This window comes from Natator depressus, chromosome 1, assembly GCF_965152275.1.
Source record: "Natator depressus isolate rNatDep1 chromosome 1, rNatDep2.hap1, whole genome shotgun sequence".
NCBI lineage: Eukaryota > Metazoa > Chordata > Testudines > Cheloniidae > Natator > Natator depressus.
The window spans coordinates 38,528,203-38,553,097 of NC_134234.1; the positions used below are offsets into that span (position 1 = coordinate 38,528,203).

The following is a 24,895-nucleotide window of genomic DNA, read 5'->3' on the forward strand; positions in this document are numbered from 1 at the left end:
ATATAAATTAAAGACTTTAAAGAAGCTCTATATTATGTTTAGTGTATTTACTTCAGTAACAATCAATTAACTGGCAATAACACCGACTAATCCAACTCTTTCTGGCAAGCCAGTTATTAGCAATGACTAAGGCTCCGTGTTTGTCCAGGAGGTCACAGATTCCGTGACCTTCCATGACCTCCGTGAATTCTGCAGCAACCCATGCGGCTGGCCCGGGAACCACCTGAGCAGCTCGGGCTCTCCCGCCCCCCAGCAACAGGAGTTTGGGGGTGGGAGGGCTCAGGGCTGGGGGTACAGGGCGGTGCTTACTTGGGGGGGCTCACCGGAAGGGCAACAGGAACTCCCCTCCCTCAGCTCCTAGCTCCACATGCTGCCTCCGCCCGCAGGCACCACCCCCGCAGCTCCCATTGGCCGTGGCTCCCAGCCAATGGGAGCTGCAGAACCAGGGCTTGGGATGGAGCACAGGCAGCACGTGGAGCTAGGAGCTGGAGCTCGCCGCTTCCAAGGAGCTGGTTAGGGAACCAGCACCAGTCCCAGCAACCTGTCCTCCCAGCACCCGCGTTCCCCACCTAAATACCCACGGCACCCCCCGACCCAACTCCCCCTTCCCCCGCCCCCGTTTGAGTCAGAGATATATAGTAAAAGTCATGGACAGGTCACAGGCTGTGAATTTTTGTTTACTGCCCATGACCTGTCCATGACTTTTACTAAAAATACCTATGACTAAACACAGCCGTAGCAATGACTTGAGAGTCACACAGCACTATGAATAATTTCAATTTAAGTAGGCAAACATGACAACTTTCAAAGACTACTTAAGGCCTCATTAAATTTACTGAAGGCTTGTGGTAATTTTAGTTTCTCACCGTGATAATCTGAAAAAAATCATGTTAGCTCTAGTAGTGCATTCAATCTTGAGCTCTGGGTGATTGCATAGTGTTTAGAGCGTTTGGTAGTGGAGACAAATAGCCTTGGGGATTTTCTGAAAGGCTCAATTCTATTGAGGTAGAACGCTAGTGCAAGTCTAATGCCCTGGGTATGTAGTCCTATGTGTTCTCATGAGGCCTGGGAAAGAATACAGGAAGGTGGATTGGTTGATTTATGTGGAAGGATGAAGATATTTTAGGTATAAATAAGATGTGGTCTTAGGGTGACCTTGTCCTTGGAAAAAAAAACGGTAGAAGGTAGGTAAGCCATGAGAGCCCCTAAGTCACCCACATGGCAGGCTGATGTAATGGCTACTAAAAATGCTATCTTCATTGACAGATGTATCAGATAGCATGCCTCTAAGGGTTCGAATGGTCCCCAGTGAGGCAGCATTATACCAGGTTCAAGGCCCATGGCACTGTGGGTGCGCGTACTTTAGGGTAAATGTTCTGTATGCCCATAAGAAAGTGCTTGGTAATCAGGTGCTCAAACAATGACATCCCATCAATCTTGTGATGGAAGGCGTTAACAGCCTTCCATCACAAGATGGACTTTGATCAAACTAGTGGATAGTCCAAGTTTTTTAACTCCAAGATGTAGTCCAATATCATGGGCAGAGTTATGGAAACTGTCTTGCTTGGCTTGGCACCATATAGCAAACCTCTTCCATTTCTGAAGGTAAGTCTGGTGTGTGGTTGACCTCCTTCTGTTCGGAACAGGTTAAAAAAGTATTACTAAACAGGTTAGTTTGACATGATGGAACCATGTAGGAGCCATGCCTTCAGGTGAAGTATTTCCGGGTTCAGATGGTGGACCTGCCAATCATTCTTCGATAGAAGGTCCGGCTGGAGCGGGAGAGTGCGTGGTGCACATAGTGCCATCCGCAACAGGTAGGAGCACCAAGTCTGTCTGCGCCACGTTGGGGCTATCAGTATGACTTTGGCTTTGTCCACTCATATCTTGTTTACTACCCTCAATAATATGGTATTGGTGGGAACGCGTATAGAAGTGGCACCTCCCATTTGAGGAGGAAGGCATCCCCCAGTGACTGGGATCCCAAACTGTTCTCGAGCAGAACCGTGGGCACTTGTAGATCTGCAATGTTGCAAAGTCGTCGATAGATGGGGGTCCCCTCTGTTGAAATAGGTTCAGCAGGACCACATCGTTTAGTTCCCATTTGTGATTGTGAGAAAATTCCCTGCTTAATGTATCCACTCTAATGTTCTGATAGCCTGGCAGGTAGGAGGCTGAGAAATTGATATTGTGTCAGATACACCAATTCCACAGTGACATGCCTTCGATGCATAGGGAGTGGGATCAGGCTGCTCCCTGTCGATTTATATAAAAAACATGCAAGCAATGTTGTCGGTCTTTACTTGTATAGTCTCGTTATCAACGGCAGGAAGGGGAGGCACGCATTGCAAACTGCACAGTGTTTTAACAGATTTATGTGTAACTACGTTTTGGAGGGAGACCACCTGTCTTGAATTGTATGGTGTTGCAGATGAACTCCCCAGCCTATCAAGGAGTGAGTATCATAGAGAGCGGATCCCGAGTAAAAGGAATCCCCATGCACAAGTTGTTGGGTTATGTCCACCAGTGTAAAGAATCTTTGACTTTGGTTGGCATCGTAAGATGTCTGTTTAGGCCATGTTTGTGTGGCATGTAGATGGTTCTGAGCCAGCCTTGAAGATCGCGCATGTGGAGATGCACATGTCGTACCACAAATGTGGTTGCAGCCATGTGGTCTAAGAGTTGAAGGCAGGTGTGTGCTGATGTGTGGACTGTTCATTACTGAAGAGATGAGGTTGGTCATAATAATAAACCTGTTGGTTGGTAATGACGCTTTTAGTAAACAGTCGTCCAGGTGGGGGGAATATTATTACTCCTTGCTTGTGCAGGTGTGCCACTACTACTGCAAGAATTTTAAAGAAAACTTGAGGCGCTGTGGAAAGGCCGAAAGGTAGGACCTCGTATTAATAATGGTCTGTTCCCAGGATAAACCTGACGAACCTCCTGTGAACAGAGTTCCGGTGTTGGTATAATCCTCATCCAGGGAAGAGGAGGAATTGTTAGTAGGTGGCATGGTGTCTTGCTCTATGCTCTCCTCCCACTGACAACTGCCTCGTTGAACTCTGCCCCCCACCACCCTAGATGCCTGCAACGTCAATCTAATCCCCTTCCTATAGGAAATGGGGAGCCTGCTGTACTGCCTTCCATAGGTGGCCTAGGGGTCCCAGTAAGGCCGTTGTGTGAGGAATGGCATGGGTGAAGCCATCCAAAAGTGCCCGTACCATGGCTGTATGTCATGCCTATAATGAGACCTCAATCACAGAGGTCAAGGGGTTGGGTCCGGTTCTATAGGTGAGGAGTGGTATGAGGAAAAAAAATCCTCTTTCTCCATGCTGGAAAATGGAGGGACTATTGGACAGATGGGTTGTTTCAGTACTGTGTGCACCACAGAGCCGTTGGTGCCGAAAAACGGTGAGTCCAGCATCACCAATACTAATAGGTCTTTCTGATGAAGGAAGTGGGGTGGTGCCATGGCTTCAGCACTGAAGATCTTGGTGCCGTCAATTTCGGTATCACAGTCGACTGTGCTGATGGGTTTGGTGGTAGAGTTGGTGGTACCAATGGCATCATTGTCGATGCACTCATCAGTCCTGAGGAAGCTGGTGGAGCAGGCATAGCCTGTGTTGGAGGTCTTGGTGTCATCTTCAGCGGTGTTGACGGTGGAGGAGGTAGGCTTGCTCTTGCCTCTGCACAGGATTGCTGGGGATTGGCAAAGGCCACTGTGCAGGCACTGCTGGAGGATCCCAGTGCTTCATAGGTACTCAGCCGTGGTGCGGTCGGTATCAAGGAGAGAGACTGAGCTGGAGATCACTTCTTTTTGGTCCGGTCTCTCTGAGGAGAAGTTGCTGCTTGTTTGCTCGTTGATTTTTTAGAGGAATGAGCCTTCCTCTGAGAAGAGGGTGAAGTCTCTGGAAATATTTTTCCAGAGGTAGACTGCTGGCTGAGGTCTGAAGCTGGGTGCAGAGACTTCTCCATTAAGATGAGCCTGAAGCACAGATCCCTGTCCCTCCGAGCTTGAGCCTTTAGGATGCTGCAGTGAGCGCATTTCTGAGGGATGTGCAACTCACCCAAGCAGCGGACACACTGCGAGTGTCCGTCTGATACCGGCATGGCGTCTTGACATGACAGGCAGCACTTAAAGCCTGGTGAACCAGGCATAACTGAAAAGATGGTGGTTCACCCCATGGGTGAACTTAGCCAGTCTAGGAAAAAAAATTTTTTTTAAACTAGGAAGAAAAATGGGGAAAAGGGTAAGTAACTGAACTGCTAAGCTTAAAAACTATGCTAAGTAAACTATTTTAACGTGAAACGAGCTAACTTTGTGACACTACTGGGAGCTCTATTTCAGGCAGAGCACAGTTGAAAAAGAACTGATGGGGTCGGGTTGTGCACGCGCTAGGTGAGATGCCAACAGCGCCACGAGAGACAGACTGCACATGCATGACCTGGACGGGCACTGCTGCTGAAATTCTCCAATCAAAGGCACAGGAATGCACCAACACTTGAAGTGGAGCACCTACAGGGCCATCACTCAAAGAAGAATTGTGGCACATTCACTCTTGAATCTACTCTTTTTTATGGCAGAGAGAGTCAGGTTCTTTTTAAAACCTTTAGTCTACTGCTATAAATGTGCCAAAAATGCTTGTTCCTGATGTCCGAGGGTATAATCTGATTCCAGCAATCACTTCATTTTGCTACAAGTCATTAACATACTATATATAATACCACCTTTCATTTCTACACAGATTTACTTTATAAACTCAATTAATAGATGCCTACTTAGCATTTTGGCAAAAGCTGTATTTCTGTGCAGAGTTTTCTGCTCCACTTGGCTCTACTTAGTGCAAACATCAGGAATCCCCAAAGGATTCAATACATCACCATCATAATCAAAATCTGTCCACTTAATGGCTGGAACCTCCTTCCCAGTATAATCTATCATGCCTTCTGGCCTGGGAGGTCTCACTACCCAGCTCCATACATAGAACAAAGGCAAAACATTGATCTATCATCATAGTTCTTGTGGGAGAAAGTAGGTTTCCCTCCAGTCTATGGCTGCTTTGGTTAAATCTACAGATTTAACTCTTCCACTTTCTGATGATGTTTCCTCCAGTGCTGCTCCCACTACCCACCTCCAGTGCTCATTCATCTGAAGCCATTGGATTTCCTAAGGTTTGCCAAGTTACCTGAATGTCACTTAACACCTGTCACCGGCCAGTCAAAGGTGGCACCGTCTACTGTCATGGTGGCAAGCATCAATGCAGCCTGACCTTCGTGGTCAAGCACTGTACTTCCTTTGGGGATGTATAGTGCCTGATATTTACACTAAGGAAAAGAATGACCTGAACCTTCATAGATAAATCATCAGAATGATGGAATGTGAGGAGTATGCATGAAGGCAATCTCACCACTTTGGCCAAATCACTGGAAAAATGTAAGATAGATATATGTGGAATCTCAGAGCTCTCATGGAATGGTATGGGTAATTTCATGACTATGGATAGATACACAGTGTACTACAGTCAGGATCTGAGAAAACGAGAGAATATGGAGTGGCACTTAACTTATCTAAGGAGACAAAGTTTGTGCTTGGATACAACCCAATCAGCGACAGAATCATCACTATTCACCTTCAAGCAAAGGCAGTCAGTATGTTGATTGTACAGGTTTAAGTTCCTATCACAGCTGCTGCTGCAGATTGCTGAATTCTACGAACGGCTGGAAGAGACACTTATTAATAGACCAAGCAAAGATATCACCCTTGTAATCGGGGACCTGAATGTGAAAGTTGGAAGTGTAGGGTCTCAAAGAAGTAATAGGAAACAATGTTTTGGTGGTCTATAAAATGAGAGGAGGACATCTAGTTGAATTGTGCTGCTCTAATTGCCTGGTCATTACAAACTCTATTTTCACCCAACATCCTAGAAGTTGATATACACGGAAGCCAGAGGGCACGACAAAGAACCAAACTGACTATATAATGATACAGCAATGCTGGAGAGTGAGTAATGGACAAAGACTTTCCCAAGTGCAGACTGAGGGTCAGATCATCAACATTAGCCTCAAACATTACATTAACATTTAAGACATTCAGCCGCTCTGATACATCTGGACTTGTCTAAAATCAACTAAAATACATGACTTCTGTCCAGAATGGGTTTGAGGCATGTCACAGGTGAAAGAACAACCCAAATGAACTTTGGAATAAAATGAAAACTATCATGCTCAAAGCATCCACAGCACACAGTCTGAAAAATCTATGTCAGACTACACCATAGTTAACCGAGAAGGCATTTGAGCTGATGAAAAAATGATGCCGAGTGAAAGAGAATGGCTTGGAGACAGAAGAACATCAGAGAGAGCGTAAGGAACTAAGCAGACAGATCCAAAAGCAGACTAGATGAGACAAGAGCAAATACATAAGGGCAAAATGCATGGAACATGAAAGTTACAAAGAGTAACAATATAAAAGGTATATTTACATTGGTCAGACTTATTAACAAAAAGTTTCCCCTACAATTGAACATAACAAATGAGCATGAAGGCAGAGTCCTCAGTGAAGATGATGTCAAATGCTAATGGAGATTACTGTGTCCATCTGTATGCCTCTTACAATACAGAGCATCAGAAAGGAGAGTACAGAGCTAGTGCCATCAATCCTACAAGAGGAAATGCTGTACACTATTATGAAAATGAAGGTTGGGAAAGAAAGAATCAGGGGTAGATAACATACCAGCAGAGCTGTTAAATCTGCAGTGATGTATGGATGACTAGAAATTGGTTGGATGTCTGGATGAAGGGAATCCTCTGGCCCTACCAAAAAAGGTGACATAACAGTGTAGTAACAATCATATTATCTCCCTGACATTGCATGTAAGCTAAGCTCTGCTCTACGTAATCCAGAATTGCATGAAATGAATGATAGGAGCAGAACTACAACCACGACAAGTTGGTTTCAGAGAAGGATGAGGCATGCATGATCAAATCGCAAACATCTGTCACGTCACTGAAAAATACAGGGAGTACAGTCACTCACTGATCATGTGTTTCACTGACTACTCAAAAGCAATTGATTCCATCCAACATGACCATCTTTGGAGGATACTGGCAGACATGGGGATTCCAAAGCACCTTACTGAACTCCTGGCAAGTCTGTACCATCAACAATAGACCATGGTGAAAGCAGCAGCAGGGAACAACTAGTTGTTTTCCACTGGGCTGGTCAGGAATCAGAGGCTGCAGCAGAGCCAGTATCCAGGCAACCTAATGAGACCAACTAGCTTGCAGTAAGCTGCCTAAGTGGCTACACCACCCGATTGGTTTGAGGAGGCAGCAGACCAGCTCTTAAGCCCAGCAGCTGCAGTAGTTAGGTGGCTCCTGAAAGATTCATTGGTGGTTATGATAGCCCCTTTGCCCACTTGTTCCCAGCCTTGCTCCCACCTTGGGCTCAACCCCAGCCTTGCCTCACTCCAAGTAACTGAATTCTGATCCTCAGCTCAAATTCCTCATGTCTGACATCTGGAATCCCACTCCCAGTTCTGACCCCTTGGCTCCAGCTCCTGCTCTAACCATGGGCTCCAATTCCTGGCTGCCGACTCCTGATCTAACCACCAGATGTGACTCCTGTTCTGATCAGTAGGCCTGACTCCTGCTCCAACCACTAGGCACTACTGTCCACATCCTGATCATGTGACAGGCAGGGTATGAGCCAAGAGTGTATTCCATCCCTAAGCCTCTTCAACATGTACGCAGAATTTTATTCTGAGACAAGCCCTGGAAGATTTTGACAAAGTGGATGGAGCTGGGATTTCCATTGATCAACACCTCTTAACTAACCTCAGATACACTGATGACCGGACGCTCTTCGCCACAACTATCAATGCAATGCAACAGAAGTTGGGAGTCTGTAAAAATAATGAGAATCATGGACTATCCCTGAATGAGGTGAAATGTAAATCCATCCACTTTGACATTATTAACAAAAAAGGATGCCAGTGGATATCACAATTAACAATCAAGTGACAGAGGCAACAGATTAATTCAGTTATCTGGGATCATACATATCCCACCAAAGAGGCTGTCCAAAGAAACTGGAAAATGACTAAGAATGGTTTGCTCAGCCATCACCTCCCTTACAAAAGTTTGGAAATAATGTGGCATCTCAAAATGTATGAAGGTTGATTGGTGAAAAGCTTAACTTTTTCCACAGTGACTAATGGATGGGAATCATTGAAAATTAAGGTGACCGACAAAAAAAAACCCTGAAGCTTTTGAGATATGGTGCTGGCAAAGACTCTTGTGTATCTCCTGGATGGAAAAGATGATGAATGCTTATGTTAAAAGTATTGTTGGAGAGACGCAGAATTTGCTCTCAGAAATCAACAGGCGCAAGCTTACGTACTTTGGTCACATCAGGCGTAGAGATGAAAATAACCCGAGAAAGTTATCATGGAATAATGGTGGTAGGTCAGCATAGAAGGGGATGACCAGAGAGAAGATGGCTATATAGTATGCAGCAGATCACTGAGAGGTCAGCTGCTGAGTGCTTGAAGCTAGCAATGGATTGAGAAGGCATAAGAAAATTTTGCTTTCATCACCAATATGACATGAATAAACTGATTTTACTTACTTTCCTTGGTCCTATTTACATTTCAATACTAACCATTGCTGAGACAAACAGGTTAAAATTAATGTAAAGTAAAATTTGCAGATGTAGCAAATGGTAATAGAAATGTTCAGAAAAAACACTGTCAAAGGCCCCAATCCTTCACGTGTAAGCACATGCTTAACTTTATGCATTGTGAGTAGTCCTGCTGAGCTCTATGGAACTACTCTTACTGCATAAAAGTTAAATGTGCTTAACTGCTTGCAGGACACGAGACAAATACGTAGATTTTCCCCTTCTCATCTCAATAAAATTCATCCCAAATTTTAAAAATATTGGGGTTTATGTTTTACAGTCCTTTTCTGAGGAATGTAAATAAGGAAATACCTAAATTATTGAGAACTATGGATCCAAAAGATGACTGCATTATGTATGCTTAAGGCCAGATGCTTGTTATGTCTACGATTTCTGTGACAAGAACCATGCTTGAGACTTTTTTGTCCACAAAAGTTATGGACTGTAATCTGTAGAACTTTTGCTATTGACTGAAATAGAGCCAGGATTTCACTCATGGTCTTTTTCATCCTGGCCTGCCTGCTCTCGAGCAAGACTTTCATTACTATCTATATTTGGCTCTGATTTGGTGTTTTACTAGATGTTAACATTTTTAATTAAAAATGCACATAATTAAAATAGTATGTCATGGTGAAAACTTTTATTTTAAGCTAAAATTATGATTTTAGCATTTTTATTTTATTATTGTTCTTATTAATTATTATTATTTACACCTACATCCAATCAACCCCATCCACATTTAACTCAAATATATATGTAGTAATTTAAAAATATTTACAATGAAATAAAATATTTCATTTGTAAAGACCAATTGTCACCCTACAAGTTCTTAGCTAAAGTTCAGTAAACTGGAGGTTGCCCAAAAGTGTGTGCAAACTGGCTTAAAAGTAAAGAGTACCCAATGGTTAAGGAAATATGTAGTCCCACCTCTTCCCTCTTCCCCCCCCACCCCCGAAGAATCTGTATGGACACTGTTTTATAAAAGAAAAAAAGTTCTAGTTCTACTACTTTGCAGTAGAATCTGCCTAATTAATATATGACAAACAAATTTAAATTTCCAACATAATAATATTATGTCCAGTCAAAGATATAGGCAATTTTCAAATATATTTTTATATTTTACTGATGAACCAGAGCCAGCTGGGGCTGGGGAACACAATGATCAAGGAGAGTCACAACATTATTTATTATTTGTAGTATGATAGTGCCTAAATGACTCAATAGGTCTTGCTTTCTAAAGTGCTCTCAGAATCAAGGGAGATAGCAGGACCGTATAAAGGCAATTATTTCATCACTGTACCAGAAATGCATCCTTCAGCTGCAGTTCTCTTCTTCAACTTTTAAGACAAAGCAAAAGGCACTGAATACGTGCTTCTAATGAAGACAGACCTGAAAAGTACTCCATTCTTAAACTGTTATGTCCACTACAAACTGAAAGTTCAGAAAGAACCACCATGACATGGGTTATCTAGAGTATTTACTTCTCATCAAGTGAGCTGACAAGAGAAAATTCTAGTAAATTGCCTATTCCAAAAGGTAAGTTGCCTCCCAAGACTATATTTTGCTTAGTTCCTACCTAGAGACAAAAATAGAACGTTGCTGCCAAGTTATCCATTAAGTCCTAGATTCCTCAAGCATTGGAAGAAAGCTACCAGAACGAACCAAAAAGAATTGTAGGCTTTAAAACAATTATTTATATGAAACTGAGCTTCTGGGAGTTTGAATCTCCTAGATAACCTTCCAGGTGAACAGATTCAGTTCATCATGCCTACCAGAATGTGGGGCAAAGGCTGAATAAATGGCAACCTCCGAGTACAGCTAGTTGGAAAAATTTTTCAACTTAACAATTTTGTGTTGGAAAATGCACACTTGTCAAACCCATGACTTTTCACAGGAACATGCCAGATTTGACTAAAGGTTTCTCACGGAACATCTACATTGAAATAAAAGATCATGGCTGCCCTGGGTCAGCTAACTCAGGGTTGTAGGGCTCTGGCTGCAGGGCTAAAAATTGCAGTGTATACATTCAGTCTCAGGCTGGATCCCCGACTCTGAAACTCCACAAGGAGAATGGGTCTCAGAACCCAAGTCCCTAGCATATGCACTATGAGCTTGAGTCAATTGACCCGGGCTCTGAGACATGGAGCCATGGGTGTTTCATTGCAGTATAGATATGCCCTCAAGGTTCAGGAGGGAATTACTGGACAAAACCATAAAGAGAAAGCCATTCCAGAATAGCCAGAGTAGGGACTTGAACTTGAGTCTCCCACATAGCAGGTGAGTGCCCCAATGGAATCAATTTTGGCTCAATGAATATTTATTTATACGACAGGAGATATGAAGAGAAAGTCACGCAGAATAGCCAATAGGCTAGTGGTTAGGACACTCACTGTAAGGATGTGAGCACTAGAACCCAGGTCTGTAGAGCCTAGCACAGCTGACATTCCCACAGTGCCATGCAGAAACACAGCCAGGGAGCACCATGGAGAGTAAGTGCCACAAGTAGTACTGCCCAAGAGAGCCAGAGTGACATTACCCTGCGTCCTCTGATTGGCCAACCACCCTATTTAACCTTGAAGGGTGCCTCAGGAAGCTGTCTAGGCAACACCACAGACTTCAGGCCTGCTGTGACTACAGAGCTTACCTCGTCTTCTGATCTCTGGCCTCTGATCCCAGCCTGATTCTGACCCTGACTCTTTCCTCCTGACACTAGCCTGATCCTACCTCTGATCTCCAGTCTCCAACCCAGGCCTGACTTTGACCCTAACTCTTGTTTATTCAGCCTGATTCTAGCGACTCCTCCAACCCCTGCTCACCTACTACCACACATTAGGGATTATCCAGCCCAGCCAGACCTCCTGCACCCCAGTCCCTTACAGCTGAATCTCCCACATCCCAAGTGAGTGTAAGTCTTTGGCCGGCATCTAATCACCAGGTTACTGGTTATTCTGGGGTGGATATCTGTCTTTCCCACTCCACCCCCAGAAAAGAAACTGGAAAGGTCTTTTTAATTCTGATGTGAACTAGGAAAATTTTTGAAATCTCAAAAAAGTTTTCATGAGATGAGCAAATCATTTCCCACCCAGCTCTACATCTGAGGATTGCTCCTAAAAAAACCAGAATCACTGCGCCGTGCAGGGCTGGCAGTTTCTCTAAAACATGAAATGAAAGGCATTCTAGGCTAAAATTAATACCAAAAGGCATTTGCCTCTGTTTGAAATAGCACCTCTGATGGAACCCATTTTTGAAAATCCTGGCCTAACATAGGTAGCAATATAAATGGGAAATTCCATAGCCATATTCATACTGCATTGCTTTTTAAAACTTATTCCTAACTTTTCTTCCCCAAAAATAAATTCTGCTGCATGAAAGGGACAGAGGAAGAAAGCTCGTGTGTGATCAAGGATAATGAAATATGAGAGTTTTTTTAATGTACAAATCGCCACAGTAACTGAAGTACAGGAAAACATATCTTCATCTGAGTCGAATAAAATGCCGATACAATTGTGCAGTAAGATTCCACTGGTTTATAACAAGTTGAGCTGAACTAACCTTTAAAGAAATCTGTCCATTAATTAGATTACAATTTGTAATATAATATGTACAAATAGCAAGTCTGCATAGAAACTATTTCAAATTGAAAGTTCATCCGAACAATCAAGAATATTTTACCTTTTTATTCAGCTTCAACCAAGTTGAATAGCCTTTGCTGTCCACATACTGCAGCCCAAAAAACCAGACTTCACGCAGACCAACTGTTTTCACCACCTAAAAGTAAGAGAGTCATTAAATCAATAACCTGAAGGGCACCTGGATTTGGGTGTAATGGTTCAAAACACAAATTCAGACTCGGATACAATATACAGCAAGATTTTGTGAGCAACCAGCTTAGGCAAATAAACCCATAAAAGATTTGTATACAAGACAGAGCAAGAAGGAATAGCTTACTCTTAATTATAGTAATATCTTCCTTCATACACAGTCAGTATGAAGTGATATGTCTCTCACTCAAGTTAAGAACATGTAGGCCAAATAACTGCTTTCTTTTAGTGCAAGACAATCCAAACAACAAGAGAAGACGACAATGGGATTAGGATGGGGAGGAAAGATGACAACAGACATGATTATTGGTAAGTAATTCATTGTTTAATGTCTCCTCTTCCTGCATCCTATAACCAATGGATATGGCTAGCAGAACTAGTGTTGGAGGAGAGCGCTCCAAGTGATGTCAGTGGCATTGTCTTACTGGCCACTTCCCAGATCTCTGCTGATGCCCTAGCCAAAAATGCAAGAAGTAGAATGTCTTAATTTTAACTAAACCAGAAGACTAATACCAGCCTTTTAGAAGCTACACAATGGAATCATCCATTTATCTAGAGACAAATACAACTGATTGCTTTCTGAAAATTTTAGATGTCAGAAGCTTTGCTTGGAGGGTAGGGATAGGGTCCAGAGTGACCTAGACAAACTGGAGGATTGGGCCAAAAGACATCTGATGAGGTTCAACAAGGACAAGTGCAGAGTCCTGCACTTAGGACAGAAGAATTCCATGCATTGCTACAGGCTGGGGACCGACTGGCTAAGCAGCAGTTCTGCAGAAAAGGAGCTGGTGATTACAGTGGATGAGAAGCTGGACATGAGTCAGCAGTGTGCCCTTGTTGCCAAGAAGGCTAATAGCATATTGGGCTGCATTCATAGGAGTATTGCCAGCAGACCGAGGGAAGTGATTATTCCCCTCTATTCGGCACTGGTGAGGCCACATCTGGAGTACTGCATCCAGTTTTGGGCCCCCCACTACAGAAAGGATGTGAACAAATTGGAGGGAGTCCACCAGAGGGCAACGAAAATGATTAGGGGGCTGGGGCACATGACTTACAAAGAGGCTGAGGGAACTGGGCTTGTTTAGTCTGCAGAAGAGGAGAGTGAGGGGGGATTTGATAGCAGCCATCGACTACCTGAAGGGGGGTTCCCAAAGAGGATGGAGCTCAGCTATTCTCAGTGGTGGCAGATGACAGAACAAGGAACAATGGTCTCAAGTTGCAGTGGGGGAGGTCTAGGTTGGATATTAGGAAACACTATTTCACTAAGAGGGTGGTAAAGCACTGGAATGGGTTACCTAGGGAGGTGGAGGAAAGTCCTTTTAAGGCCCGGCTTGACAAAGGGGAGGGGTTGGTCCTGTTTTGAGCAGGAGGTTGGATTAGATGGCCTCCTGAGGTCTCTTCCAACCCTAATTGTTTATGATTCTATGATTGGCCTAAAGAATTAAGTTACCTTGATCCAAGTTCATCCTCTGAGTGTAAGGATAACCCCGTAGGTTCATTAACCTCAATTGGGAAATAGTTTAGAACAAACTTACTATGGGACAGCTTTTCAAATCAGTGCAACAGGGAACCACAATCAACTTCCTATAAGCTAATTTAAAGGCTGGCCCACATAGATGTAAGGACCTGTAAGGACAACAGTAATCTCCAGCATTCTTGATTAGGTGGTTTATTGAAATGCAGACAGTAAAGATTCAAGTTTTGGCAGTGGTAAAGTGAAACCTATTTCACCAAGATATGAGATATTATTCATTTTGCATTCATGTCACAACTCCCCGATCATATCTCATTACTGAAGATTCACAAATTTGAGATACATGCTAGTTGCAGATCCTTGCACACACTATTGGGCTGTCATATATTTATGCTGCTAGAAGTCTGAACTTTTCCCTCTCTAGGCAAAGAAAAGATCCAGTCTCACTTGTAGCTGTGACAAATCTAAGCCAGAGCTCTGAAGCTTGAAAAATCAACTAGTGATTTTGGACATTCTCCCCATAAAGTCTTCTGCTCTGTTCTATCTGGTTCCTCATGTACTAGGGAGAGGAGTACAATGTTTAACACAACTCTCCTTCCTCAACATCTGGAGATATTTTTGACCCTATTGCCAAAGGATCAAATCAGTAAGTTCAAATAAAAAATACCCAAATGGGACTCTGGTAGCAGCCAATCTACTGCAGGAGCCTATGTTTTAAGGAAGTGTTCAGATCTGTCTGAGGTAAATAGAATTACATACATATACACAAAAAGCCCACATTCAAAGAATGTTGTTTAAGTTGCAAAATAAAACACTTGACAGTGAGATAATTCCATAATTAAGGATGCCCGTGCAACCTTACTTCTGCTCCCCTCTGCACATGCACTCTGATAAGTCTAATTATCACCATACCATTTTTTTCTATCTGACCCTGGTCAGCACACAGGATGGCCAGTGCTCAGGGAACAGAATCAGAGTTCTGTAGTAATCAAAGCTGGTGTCTGTTGGACCCTTGTCTCATTTGCTCTAGAAGCTGCGAGGTGTGTAAAGAATGAAGCAGGGTATGCAAGAAAAAAGAAGCATGGTCTTGTAAGGGTTGAATGCCACAAGTGATAACTCAGTTCTATCCCTTCCTCCGCTATAGATTTCCAATATGCTGCTCAGCAAGTAACTTAAATTAAAGTTTTGGTAGATGGCCCCTATTTGTGTGTTCTTCACTTTCTGGTTGCCAAACCTGAACCCTTTTGTCCTGATTTTAAGAAGTGCTGATAAGCACTCACAACTGCAGCTGAAGTCAATGGAAATTATACTCAGCACCTGTGCTAGTAAAGCACTGTGGTCTGGACGAATGAGTAGAGTTGGGATGCAGGAGGCTGAGTTCTAATCCTGGCTCTGCTACTGATTCAACGGTGTGGCCTCAGGCAAGTCGCTCAGTTTCCCCATCTGTAAAATGGGGTTAATAATACTTCTCTCAGTAGATTACGTATGCATGAGTATCCCTATATTCCACACCACACAGCCAAGAATAAAGGTTTGGCAGGCTTTTTCTGAAAGGAACTGTGGCTAAGTGGATGAGCTACAGGTCTGCAATGTTAGAGATCTGCACTTTAGTCCCAGCTAGTGTAATCTCTCAGTTGGTTATCAGACATGGTTAATAATAAGCATTATGCATAATACAGACTTATTAACATCAGTCAGCAGAAGATTTAAGTCTAGAACTCAGGCTGTCCTGATTTCCAGTATTTGTACTCACCTCTACCCCAGGAGTTGCTGACCTGCTCCAGGAAATAAGGGGCTCCTGCTATATGTGATGTCCCCAATGGGATTGATGGATTGTTGGGGCTGTGCTGGGCCATGGACGCTGCCAGGGTAGCCCAGCCTGGCACTCTACACCTTGAGAGATCGGCTCCTACCCCAGATGATGGCTTCACAAGAGTGATGGGTAACTGGGTCCATGCACTGAGTCGGGGGAAACCTGGCCCAGTTCTCACCCATTCCCCACTACCAGTCTGACTGCTGCCAGAGCAGCTGTGCTAAGTCTCTGTTCCCAGGGGTTCCAACTGCAGTGCATGCTGTTGCTGTTGTGGGGGCCTAGTCTGAGAATGTTCAGGGTTTTAGCCATCTGAATCCTTCCTGCTCCATCAGATCTCTTTAAGGGCACGAACAAGGCTCTGCCATCCCTCTCTATTCTGGGACACCCTTCACATGTCCTCTATTTTGTTAAGTACCATAAGTTTTCCCTCACCGAGTAGTATTCAACGAGAGATTATTTCAGACAGCCCAGTGCATGTGTTCTTCCAGCTGCCCAAAGCTTTATACATTCTGTTAAAATTAAGCAGTAACAACACATGCCATAGCAAAGAAATGGTGATTTTCATCAGCAAGTAACTCAAATAAATCTCAGTGGAATTTCATGGGATGAAGCTGGAGGCACCTCCCTGGCCCCATGGCTTTCCCTTGCAGAAGAACAAAGCCCTGCTGCAAAAATTGGATGCTAGACCTTCTCAAAAAATAGAAAATATCATAAGAATCTTTTAATAATGGGAAGCATTTAGGAATCTAAGGCCTGGTCTACATTGGGGGGTGCATGGGTGGAATCTAAGTTACGCAAATTCAGCTACATGAATAATGTGGCTGAAGTTGACGTACTTAGATGTACTTACCACAGTGAGGACACCACGGTAAGTCGACAGCTGATGCTCTCCCGTCAACTCTGCCTGAGCCTCTCGCCCTGGTGGAGTATTGGAGTCGACGGAAGAGCGCTTGGCGGTCGATTTATCGCATCTAGACTAGATGCGATAAATCGACCATCGCTGATCCAGCGGGTAATGTAGACAAGCCCTAAGTACAGAGATCGATGCCAGATCCCCCTATAACATAGGGCTTTTACAATTATTACTGTGGTTTCAGCTAATTTTTATTTCAGGCTGTAGGGACACTATTACATATTTTGACTTTTATAATGCATATTTAACAAGTGTTTAAAAAAAGCTGCTCAGAGCTATGGATTCGTACTTCAACAAATCAATACACAAAGTTTCAGAACAAGAATTCTCTATTAGGCAACCAAATAAATAGATTTCACTGGGTCTTCCCTGGGAAACTTAGTAGAGGACTTTTGAGATATTTGGCAAGGAGGATGAGGCTATAACTTGAGGAGATGGGGGTGAGTAAAACCCCAAATTTTTCCTGAATTGGGAATACACTATTTTGTCCAGGAGCTTCAGCGGTAAATTCTGAGAACTTGACAAAAATCAGTTTGTGGCTAACAAACATACTTCATGCTGTTCGGTGTCACCTATGAAGTAAGAAGTGGGGGAAAAGAAGGTTAGTTAAGGCCCACAAAATTAGCCTTTCACCTCCAGTCTGGCCTCCAAATGGATGAGACAAAAAAATCTGTGGTGATGGAGAGATGCCTGTTAAAACAGAATGATGTTGGTGGGATAAGGGAGGACTTCATTGAGCTTCGTGACAGCAGGGAGAAAGCCAGAGATGCTGAGTTCTTGGACTTCCCATTTACCAGCAGATAGGGAGAGTGAAGGGAAATGCCCTAGTCTGGAAACAAAGAGCAGCTTGGAGAAAGCATCATACTGAAGTGGGAAACAAAGCCTTCCACATTAAATCTTCCCACCATTGACTAAGAAAGGGGTTTGCTGACATCCAAACACCCTCAGGATCATCGGACAAGAAATAACGCTGTGACAAGGTACCTTGCTTTGAGCAATAACTACAAAGGACAAAATTTACTGCAGTGTACACCACATGGAGATAACCATGATGACTAATCAAGCTACCGTTAGTTTAGAATGTGTCACTTCACTTTGTTGGCAGTAATATTCACAGAGAAATATTACACCTTTTCTCTGAAAACTTCATATTTGTTTCACAGCGCAATTCAGCGATTGATTTGGGTCTATGAAGCCATGTGTGGGTTTCGGATCTGTCCAAATGATTTCTCTCCTCATGTACAGGCATGGCAAATGAACCAAGGGACTCAAGCTAACAATTTCTCAATTTAAACATCTACAGGCTAATTGTAAGAACTGCTGAGGCCACCTGAAAGCCATGCAAGGAACTGAGGCAGCTCGATGGAGAGAATCTAGTAGGTATTGAGAGAATTTGCATCTATATATTTTATCCCTTGTTCAGAGAAGCTACAGAATGTGTGAAACTGATTATCTGGGCACAAGACTTTATGCAGCAGCAGATCACCTCCACCCAATACCACATGTCAAGAGGTAGCAGAGATTGGCAGAAGAGAAGTCGCAGCTGCCTTCGCATACCAGAAGATGGCACAATTTTTACTTGTTGAGTTCTTGTTGGCAACTCACCCATACATCTTGGGGAGGAGGCCAGATGACTGCCCTGTCCCCAAAACTTTTCTGCCCCGAAACACTTGTGAACTATTGAAGAGACCATTTTAAATCACTTTTTAATTCCATTTTTTCTTTTTTCTAGAAGTCTTGTTTCCCTGATTCTCTATTCGTGAACTGGAAGAAAAAGAGAGCATGAAGGTTGAAGTATGACTCCACAAATTCCAGTACAAGTAGGCAAAAACATAAGTAAAAAAAACCAATAGATTAGGAGGGAAAGGAAGGTGCTTGCTTATACACCTACCATAAATGACAGTCTTTAACCTACTTGCTGCTTTGTGAATAAAGACATACCACTTTTTGAGCTGTCTTGGTTGTCGGAGGAGGGAAAAGAAAAGAAAACATGCAATAATTTTTATTTAAAAGTGGCTAATTAGATTCCATTCCTCAAAAAAATTGTGTCATACTCCTGCTTCCTTACTTCGATAGAAAGGAAGGTAGTCTAGTTATTTTTCAACGTTACATTTTCTACCTTAGATTTATTATTAAAGGATATTTAAAGTTATATAAACATACAATGAATACACTTAGTAATTCCTGTGTTCTTTGAGTATATGATTGAGAATATCTATAAAACATAGTATTAATTTCAAGATGGTTTGATATATGTAATTCAACTGAAGCCTGGCTGCTTATCCACTCTTGGAAAGTTGTCCTTGTATTTAATGCTTTCCTTCTAAATTGAGGAGAGGTGGCTCAAGCGGATTATTAGTATGGCTTAGATCAATATAAGATATTAATTGGAAAGCATGAACAGAAATCTATAACACTATAATGTTATCCATTTTAGCCATGATTATTACATATCATAAAGGGTTACCTGGTCAAAGAGCTGTTTGCCAGTTGTGTTGGGTTGGATGGCAAACTCCAACTCTGCATCCATTGTGGTAACTCTTACATTGATCTATGGAGAAGAAAACAAAACAAAATTCTTAGACAGTATGTGTTGTACAATGCTTTCATACAACTAATGACAAGTTTATAAGAAAAAATGTTACTATATTGGAGTCATTTACCATATTGCAAATATCACTTTCATCTTACTTGTACATAAGACATAGCAGATATACAAATGGCCAAAAGTGAACCTACAGTATAAAAAGATTTACATTCATTCAGTGTTAAACTATATATGGTGTAATATTTAAGTCAGGATTTGAAAATCAAAGGGTATAACAAAATTTAAAAATTATGCAACTGCACAGCTAAAGTAACTAGAAATAGAATATGGAGCCAGTCAGCTACTGGTCACCATTTCAGTTTGCTCGGGATGTTAGCAGTCAAATATCACCATTTGATGGATGTTTGGTGGCCTATATTAAGTGAGTTGGCAGTCTGTATTCAATATATCTTGTACTGATGCACCCGCAGTTGGGACCTTTGATGAGAGAGGCCAAGGACTGAATGGCTACAGAGACAGTACTGCCGTCTCACTCCAAGAACTGGTCTTGCTCCTAGAATTAGCACAGCAGTGTGCAGAAGCTGGCACCACCACTATTCATATTATACTTGTCTAGAGACTAACACCACTCATTTATTTATCTGACATTTTCTAGAAGCACTTACACGCACTATGAAAAGGAAATGAAAAAATCCTATATTTCTTCTAGTATCATTAAAAACTATATCTAAAAGGAGTAGCAGCTCTGAATTACAGGTGTTAAATGATGTAACTTGTGAGAAATAAAACCAAGTATGGGTTTGGAAAAAATAGTGGATATTAGAAGAAATAAAATTAAAACCTGAAAAAGCTTAAACAGTTTGAGAGATCAACTATATTTTGCTATAAATAGCAGACGAAGCAGAATTATTTCTGATTGTGTGTTTTACCATACTTAAGACATAAAAGTTTCCCTGTCCTTCACAAAATTTACAATTTTTTTGATGAGCTCCTGGAATAGAAATCCTACCACTCCACTAATTCCTATATAAACCCACTTCCATGACACATTACTCTAGTTTTGCCACTAGATGGAGTACTCTGAGAAGGAAATAAGTCAAGTCCTGGTAACCTAATATATCATTGTTTAACATCTGTACTGCAGTAGTGCCCATAGGCCCCAACCAGGATAGGGGTTCCATTGTGCTAGGTGCTGTACAAAATCATACAAAGACAAGGTTCCTACCCCGAGTAAAATTTAAGACAATATATGAATGGTGAGGAAAGAGGAGCAGGTAAAACAATGCGTTAGCTGTCCCTCTTTGCCCTCTATCTCACCAGACACCATCATTAATTGGCTAAATTTCCTAACACATACTAAAGTATAGTTGGGTCTACAGGAAGAATCTGAAGGAGACAGTAGTCTTATGGAGCTCAGGAATATAGTTCTATGCATGAAGTATAGTATGGAAGAACACACCTACACATTTGTTTTATAAACACTGACAGATGGGCAGCAGTCAAGGCATTGCTGGTAGACTGGAAGAGTCAGGGGGGTGGGTGAAATGCAGTAAGAGAAAGCTGGACAAGTAGTAAGGGGTAGGAGTTGTGAAGAGACATGAAGCTGAAGACAAGTCGTTTGAGCTTGACTAAGGGAAAGTGCGGGAACCAATAAAAGGATTCCAAGGGGGCTGACATGGTTACAGTGATGAACAAGGGAAAGTTATCTTAGCAGCTGCGTTTTGATTTATTTGGAAGAGAGATGTGGGTGTCATGAAGGAGGTTACCATAATCAGGAGAGCAAATAATGGCCTGGATGAGAGTTTTGTTTGTCCACTTCTTTCTTTTCTGTACAGACAAATCTTAAATGATATGCAGGAAGAAAATCTGGACACAGCCTGGATGTGTGAGGCAAGACAGAGAGGGAGGAAGCACAGATGACCTCTAGGTTATAGGCTTGGGTGAAAAGGTGGGGAGGGAGCGCATCTCTCAGTGGTTTGAGCATTGGCCTGCTAAACCCAGGGTTGTGAGCTCAATCCTTGAGGGGGCCATTTAGGGATCTGGGGCAAAAATTGGGGATTGGTCCTGCTTTGAGCAGGGGGTTGGACTAAATGACCTCCTGAGGTCCCGTCCAACCCTGATATTCTATGATTCTATGGTGGTTTTTTTGTCAACAGTGATAGATTAGAGGGAGTGAAGAGGATTTTGGAGAAAAGAGTTTTTATTGTAAACTCAGAACCAGTGGAGTGGATTTTTGATTGGCTTAAAAAAATTTCCTTCTTCTGGAGGGAGGTTAAAAGTAAAAGTGAACAAATCAGTTTAAAAAAAAAAAAGGCTGCTGAACTCTCAGCAGGACACATTCATCAATTTTAAGTTAAAATTTAAATCTTTCCTAAACTGCTTTATTTTTCAGATTAAATACTAAGAAGTCTACCTAACAATTTAAGTTAATAGACCTTTTATCAGTTGGACTCAGAAGGAATAAAGCTGGATCAGATTTTAGCACATAACAAATACACTTTGACATTTAATATGAAACACCACCATTATTACCAAACAAAAAGTGTCACAAAAACATCATAAAATGCAGTAGGTTATACTGTTAAGTGATCAGTTTTCTAAAATGATTCTAGAAGCTCTCTGGAGTAATAGTACTGATCTGTATACAGAAATCCTCTGTTGTGACAACCACCTGACACAAATCAAGAAGTCATTAGTCAACAGCATGCATCATCTACCAGATATAAACAATCAAAGGGACATTAAAAAAAGGGGAAAAATATACATACTGAACATCTAACTTGCATCTTCTATTTGTACAAGAGCAAGTTTTCTAATTCAGATAAAGTTTCTAATTGATAGAGGTCCAGATACGGGAGGTGTGTTGAAACAGTATCTGACACGTACAACTGGGAGAGATACAAACACACATATTAGCAGTACTAGGTCAATTAGGGTATATCTACACTGCAATTAGACACCTGTAGCTGGCCTGTGGTAGCTGAGTTGGGCTCATGGGGCTTGGGCTAAGGAGCTGTTTAACTACGATGTAGATGTTTGGGCTTGGGCTGGTGCCCAGGCTCTAGAATCCTGCGAGATGGGAGGGTCACAGAACTCAGACTGCAGCCTGAGCCCGAACATCTACACCACAATTCAACATCTTAGCCTGAGCCCTGTGAACCCAAGTCAGCTAACATGGGCCAGTCACAGGTGTCTAACTGCAGTGTAGACATACCCTTAGACACATTACACTAACCAACATAGTTTTCAGCTATTTTGTTAAAGCAACAGTCAAAGAAAAAGAATCAGCCAGCTACATTTAACATTTATGTGCTTGCCTCTGTTAACAGGAGATTCATGTTGAGTGGGAAGACATGTTCCCTTTCTTAAAATAAATTTTTTTTTTAAATAAAAGAAGAGAAATAAGAAGAGGAGTTCATTGTTAAAACGGTTTCTATTTTAAGCCTGCTGGCAGCTGGGTTGCTTTGAATGCCTTCCAAATAATTCTATTGCTAAAAAAAAAACATAACAGCTTTTAAAGGTGTATACCTACAAAATGCAATTCTTTAGGTTTGTAGAATCATAGAATCGTAGGACTGGAAGGGACCTCGGGAGATCATCTAGGCCAGTCCCCTGCACTCATGGAAGGACTAAGTATTATCTAGACTATCCCTGACAGGTGTTTGTCTAACCTGCTCTTAAAAATATCCAATAATGGAGATTCCACAACCTTCCTAGGCAACTTATTCCAGTACTTAATTACCCTGATAGTTAGGAAGTTTTTCTTAATGTCCAACCTAAACCACGCTTGCTACAATTTAAGCCCATTGCTTCTTATCCTATTCTCCAAGGTTAAGAACAATAAGTTTTCTCCCTCCTCCCTGTAACAACTTTTTACGTACTTGAAAACTGTTATGTTCCCCCTCAGTCTTCTGTTCTCCAGAATAAACAAACCAAAATTTTTCAATCTTCCCCCATAGGTCTTGTTTTCTAGACCTTTAATCATTTTTGATGCTCTTCTCTGGACTTTCTCCAATTTCTCCACATCTTTCCCGAAATGTGGCACCCAGAACTGGACACTGTACTCCAGTTGAGGCCTAATCAGCATATAGTAGAGTATCTTGCTTACAATACCCCTGCTAATACATCCCAGAATGATGTTTGCTTTTTTTTTTTTTTTTGGCGCAACAGTGTTACAATGTTGACTCACATTTCACTTGTGATCCACTATGGCCCCCAGATCCCTTTCCGCAGTACTCCTTCCTAGGCAGTCATTTCCTATTTTGTATGTGTGCAGAGCTGGATTACCCAATAGGCAGACTAAGCACGTGCTTAGGGCACCAGCAAAGCAGGGGGCACCCAAAAAACCAAGATTTTTTTTTGAAAAAAATTTGATATTTCAAAAAAAAAAAAAAAAAAAAAAAAAAAAAAGCATCAAAGTAGTCATCATGGGAAAAATCAGAACTTTGTTAGACTTCTTTACACTCCACTACACACTTTCCCCATTTTTCTGTTCTCTTTTTATTACTTATCCCCACCTAAACCAGGGGGGCATCCTACTAACGTAGATCAAAATAATGCAAGGACATCAGATCCTGTCATGTATTGCAATAAACTTATGTTTTATTATTGATATATTCTTCTGAGTTATACGTACTTGATTCGTTTTTTTTTTTTCTTCTTCTTCCTTATGAAAACACTGCCAACATGTCAGGGCATTATCAAGGAATGCACAAGAAGCTTTTAGAACAGAACAAATATGCCATATTCATACCATGTGCTGCACACTCTCTCAATCTGTATTTTCCACTGAATGCATCCGATGAAGCGAGCTGTAGCTCACGAAAGCTTATGCTCAAATAAATTTGTTAGTCTCTAAGGTGCCACAAGTACTGCTTTTCTTTTTGCGAATACAGACTAACATGGCTGCTACTCCGAAATCTCTCAATCTTGTTGGCTGCAGTGCTGTTGATTGTTGTCTGGTGGCAGTAAGTTTTTTCTCAACAGTCCAGTTACTTTATACATTTTTCTCTGCCTCAACACACCGATGGGCAGTTCTTAAAACATATTTGGGCAATGATCGTGTGTTGAAATCTCTTTCTAATACTCGCTGGCAGGCACATGCAGTGGCAACAAGTGCAATTATGGAGTCCTACTCAAAGATTGTGGATGCATTAGAAAGTATAGCTGAAGACCAATCACAAAAGGAAAAAACTATACGAGAGGCAGAAAACATTGCAAACAAGATGCAAGAACTAGAGTTTGTATTCATGTTGACCATATGGAATGAAATTTTACAAACACTTTTACCACACAAGTCAAGCTCTCCAAGAAAAAGAATTGGATTTGAAAACATGTGCAGACCACTTACACACTTTGAGGAATGATTTGAAGACATATCAAAAGATATCTTGCTTGATACTAACCACAAAGAAGCCCAGTCCTGCAAGCGAATCAGGAAAAAAAAACAAGCAAATGACAGCAGTGCAACAGAAACAGCACTGAATCCTAGAGACAAATTTCACATATCTACTTACTATGCTCTAATTGATACACTTGACGCTCATATGAAGAGAGGTGAAGTGTAGAAAGAAGTATCAAGTAGATTTTCTTTTCTAAAGAAAAAGATTTTCTTTTCTAAACGATATGGACTTATCTGACTAACAA

General features: G+C 41.9%; 1 protein-coding gene across 1 annotated transcript in view; it reads right to left on the reverse strand.

Moving 5' to 3' along the window:
- Nucleotides 1-24,895, reverse strand: part of RDX (radixin) — a 94,817-nt gene that overhangs the window by 33,486 nt on the left and 36,436 nt on the right. Inside the window, exons 3-4 of the mRNA XM_074957778.1 lie at nt 19,169-19,252; nt 12,353-12,448 (exon numbers count right to left, since the gene is read on the reverse strand). Coding sequence (XP_074813879.1) covers nt 12,353-12,448; nt 19,169-19,252 — 180 coding nt within the window. The remainder of the gene's footprint in view (nt 1-12,352; nt 12,449-19,168; nt 19,253-24,895) is intronic.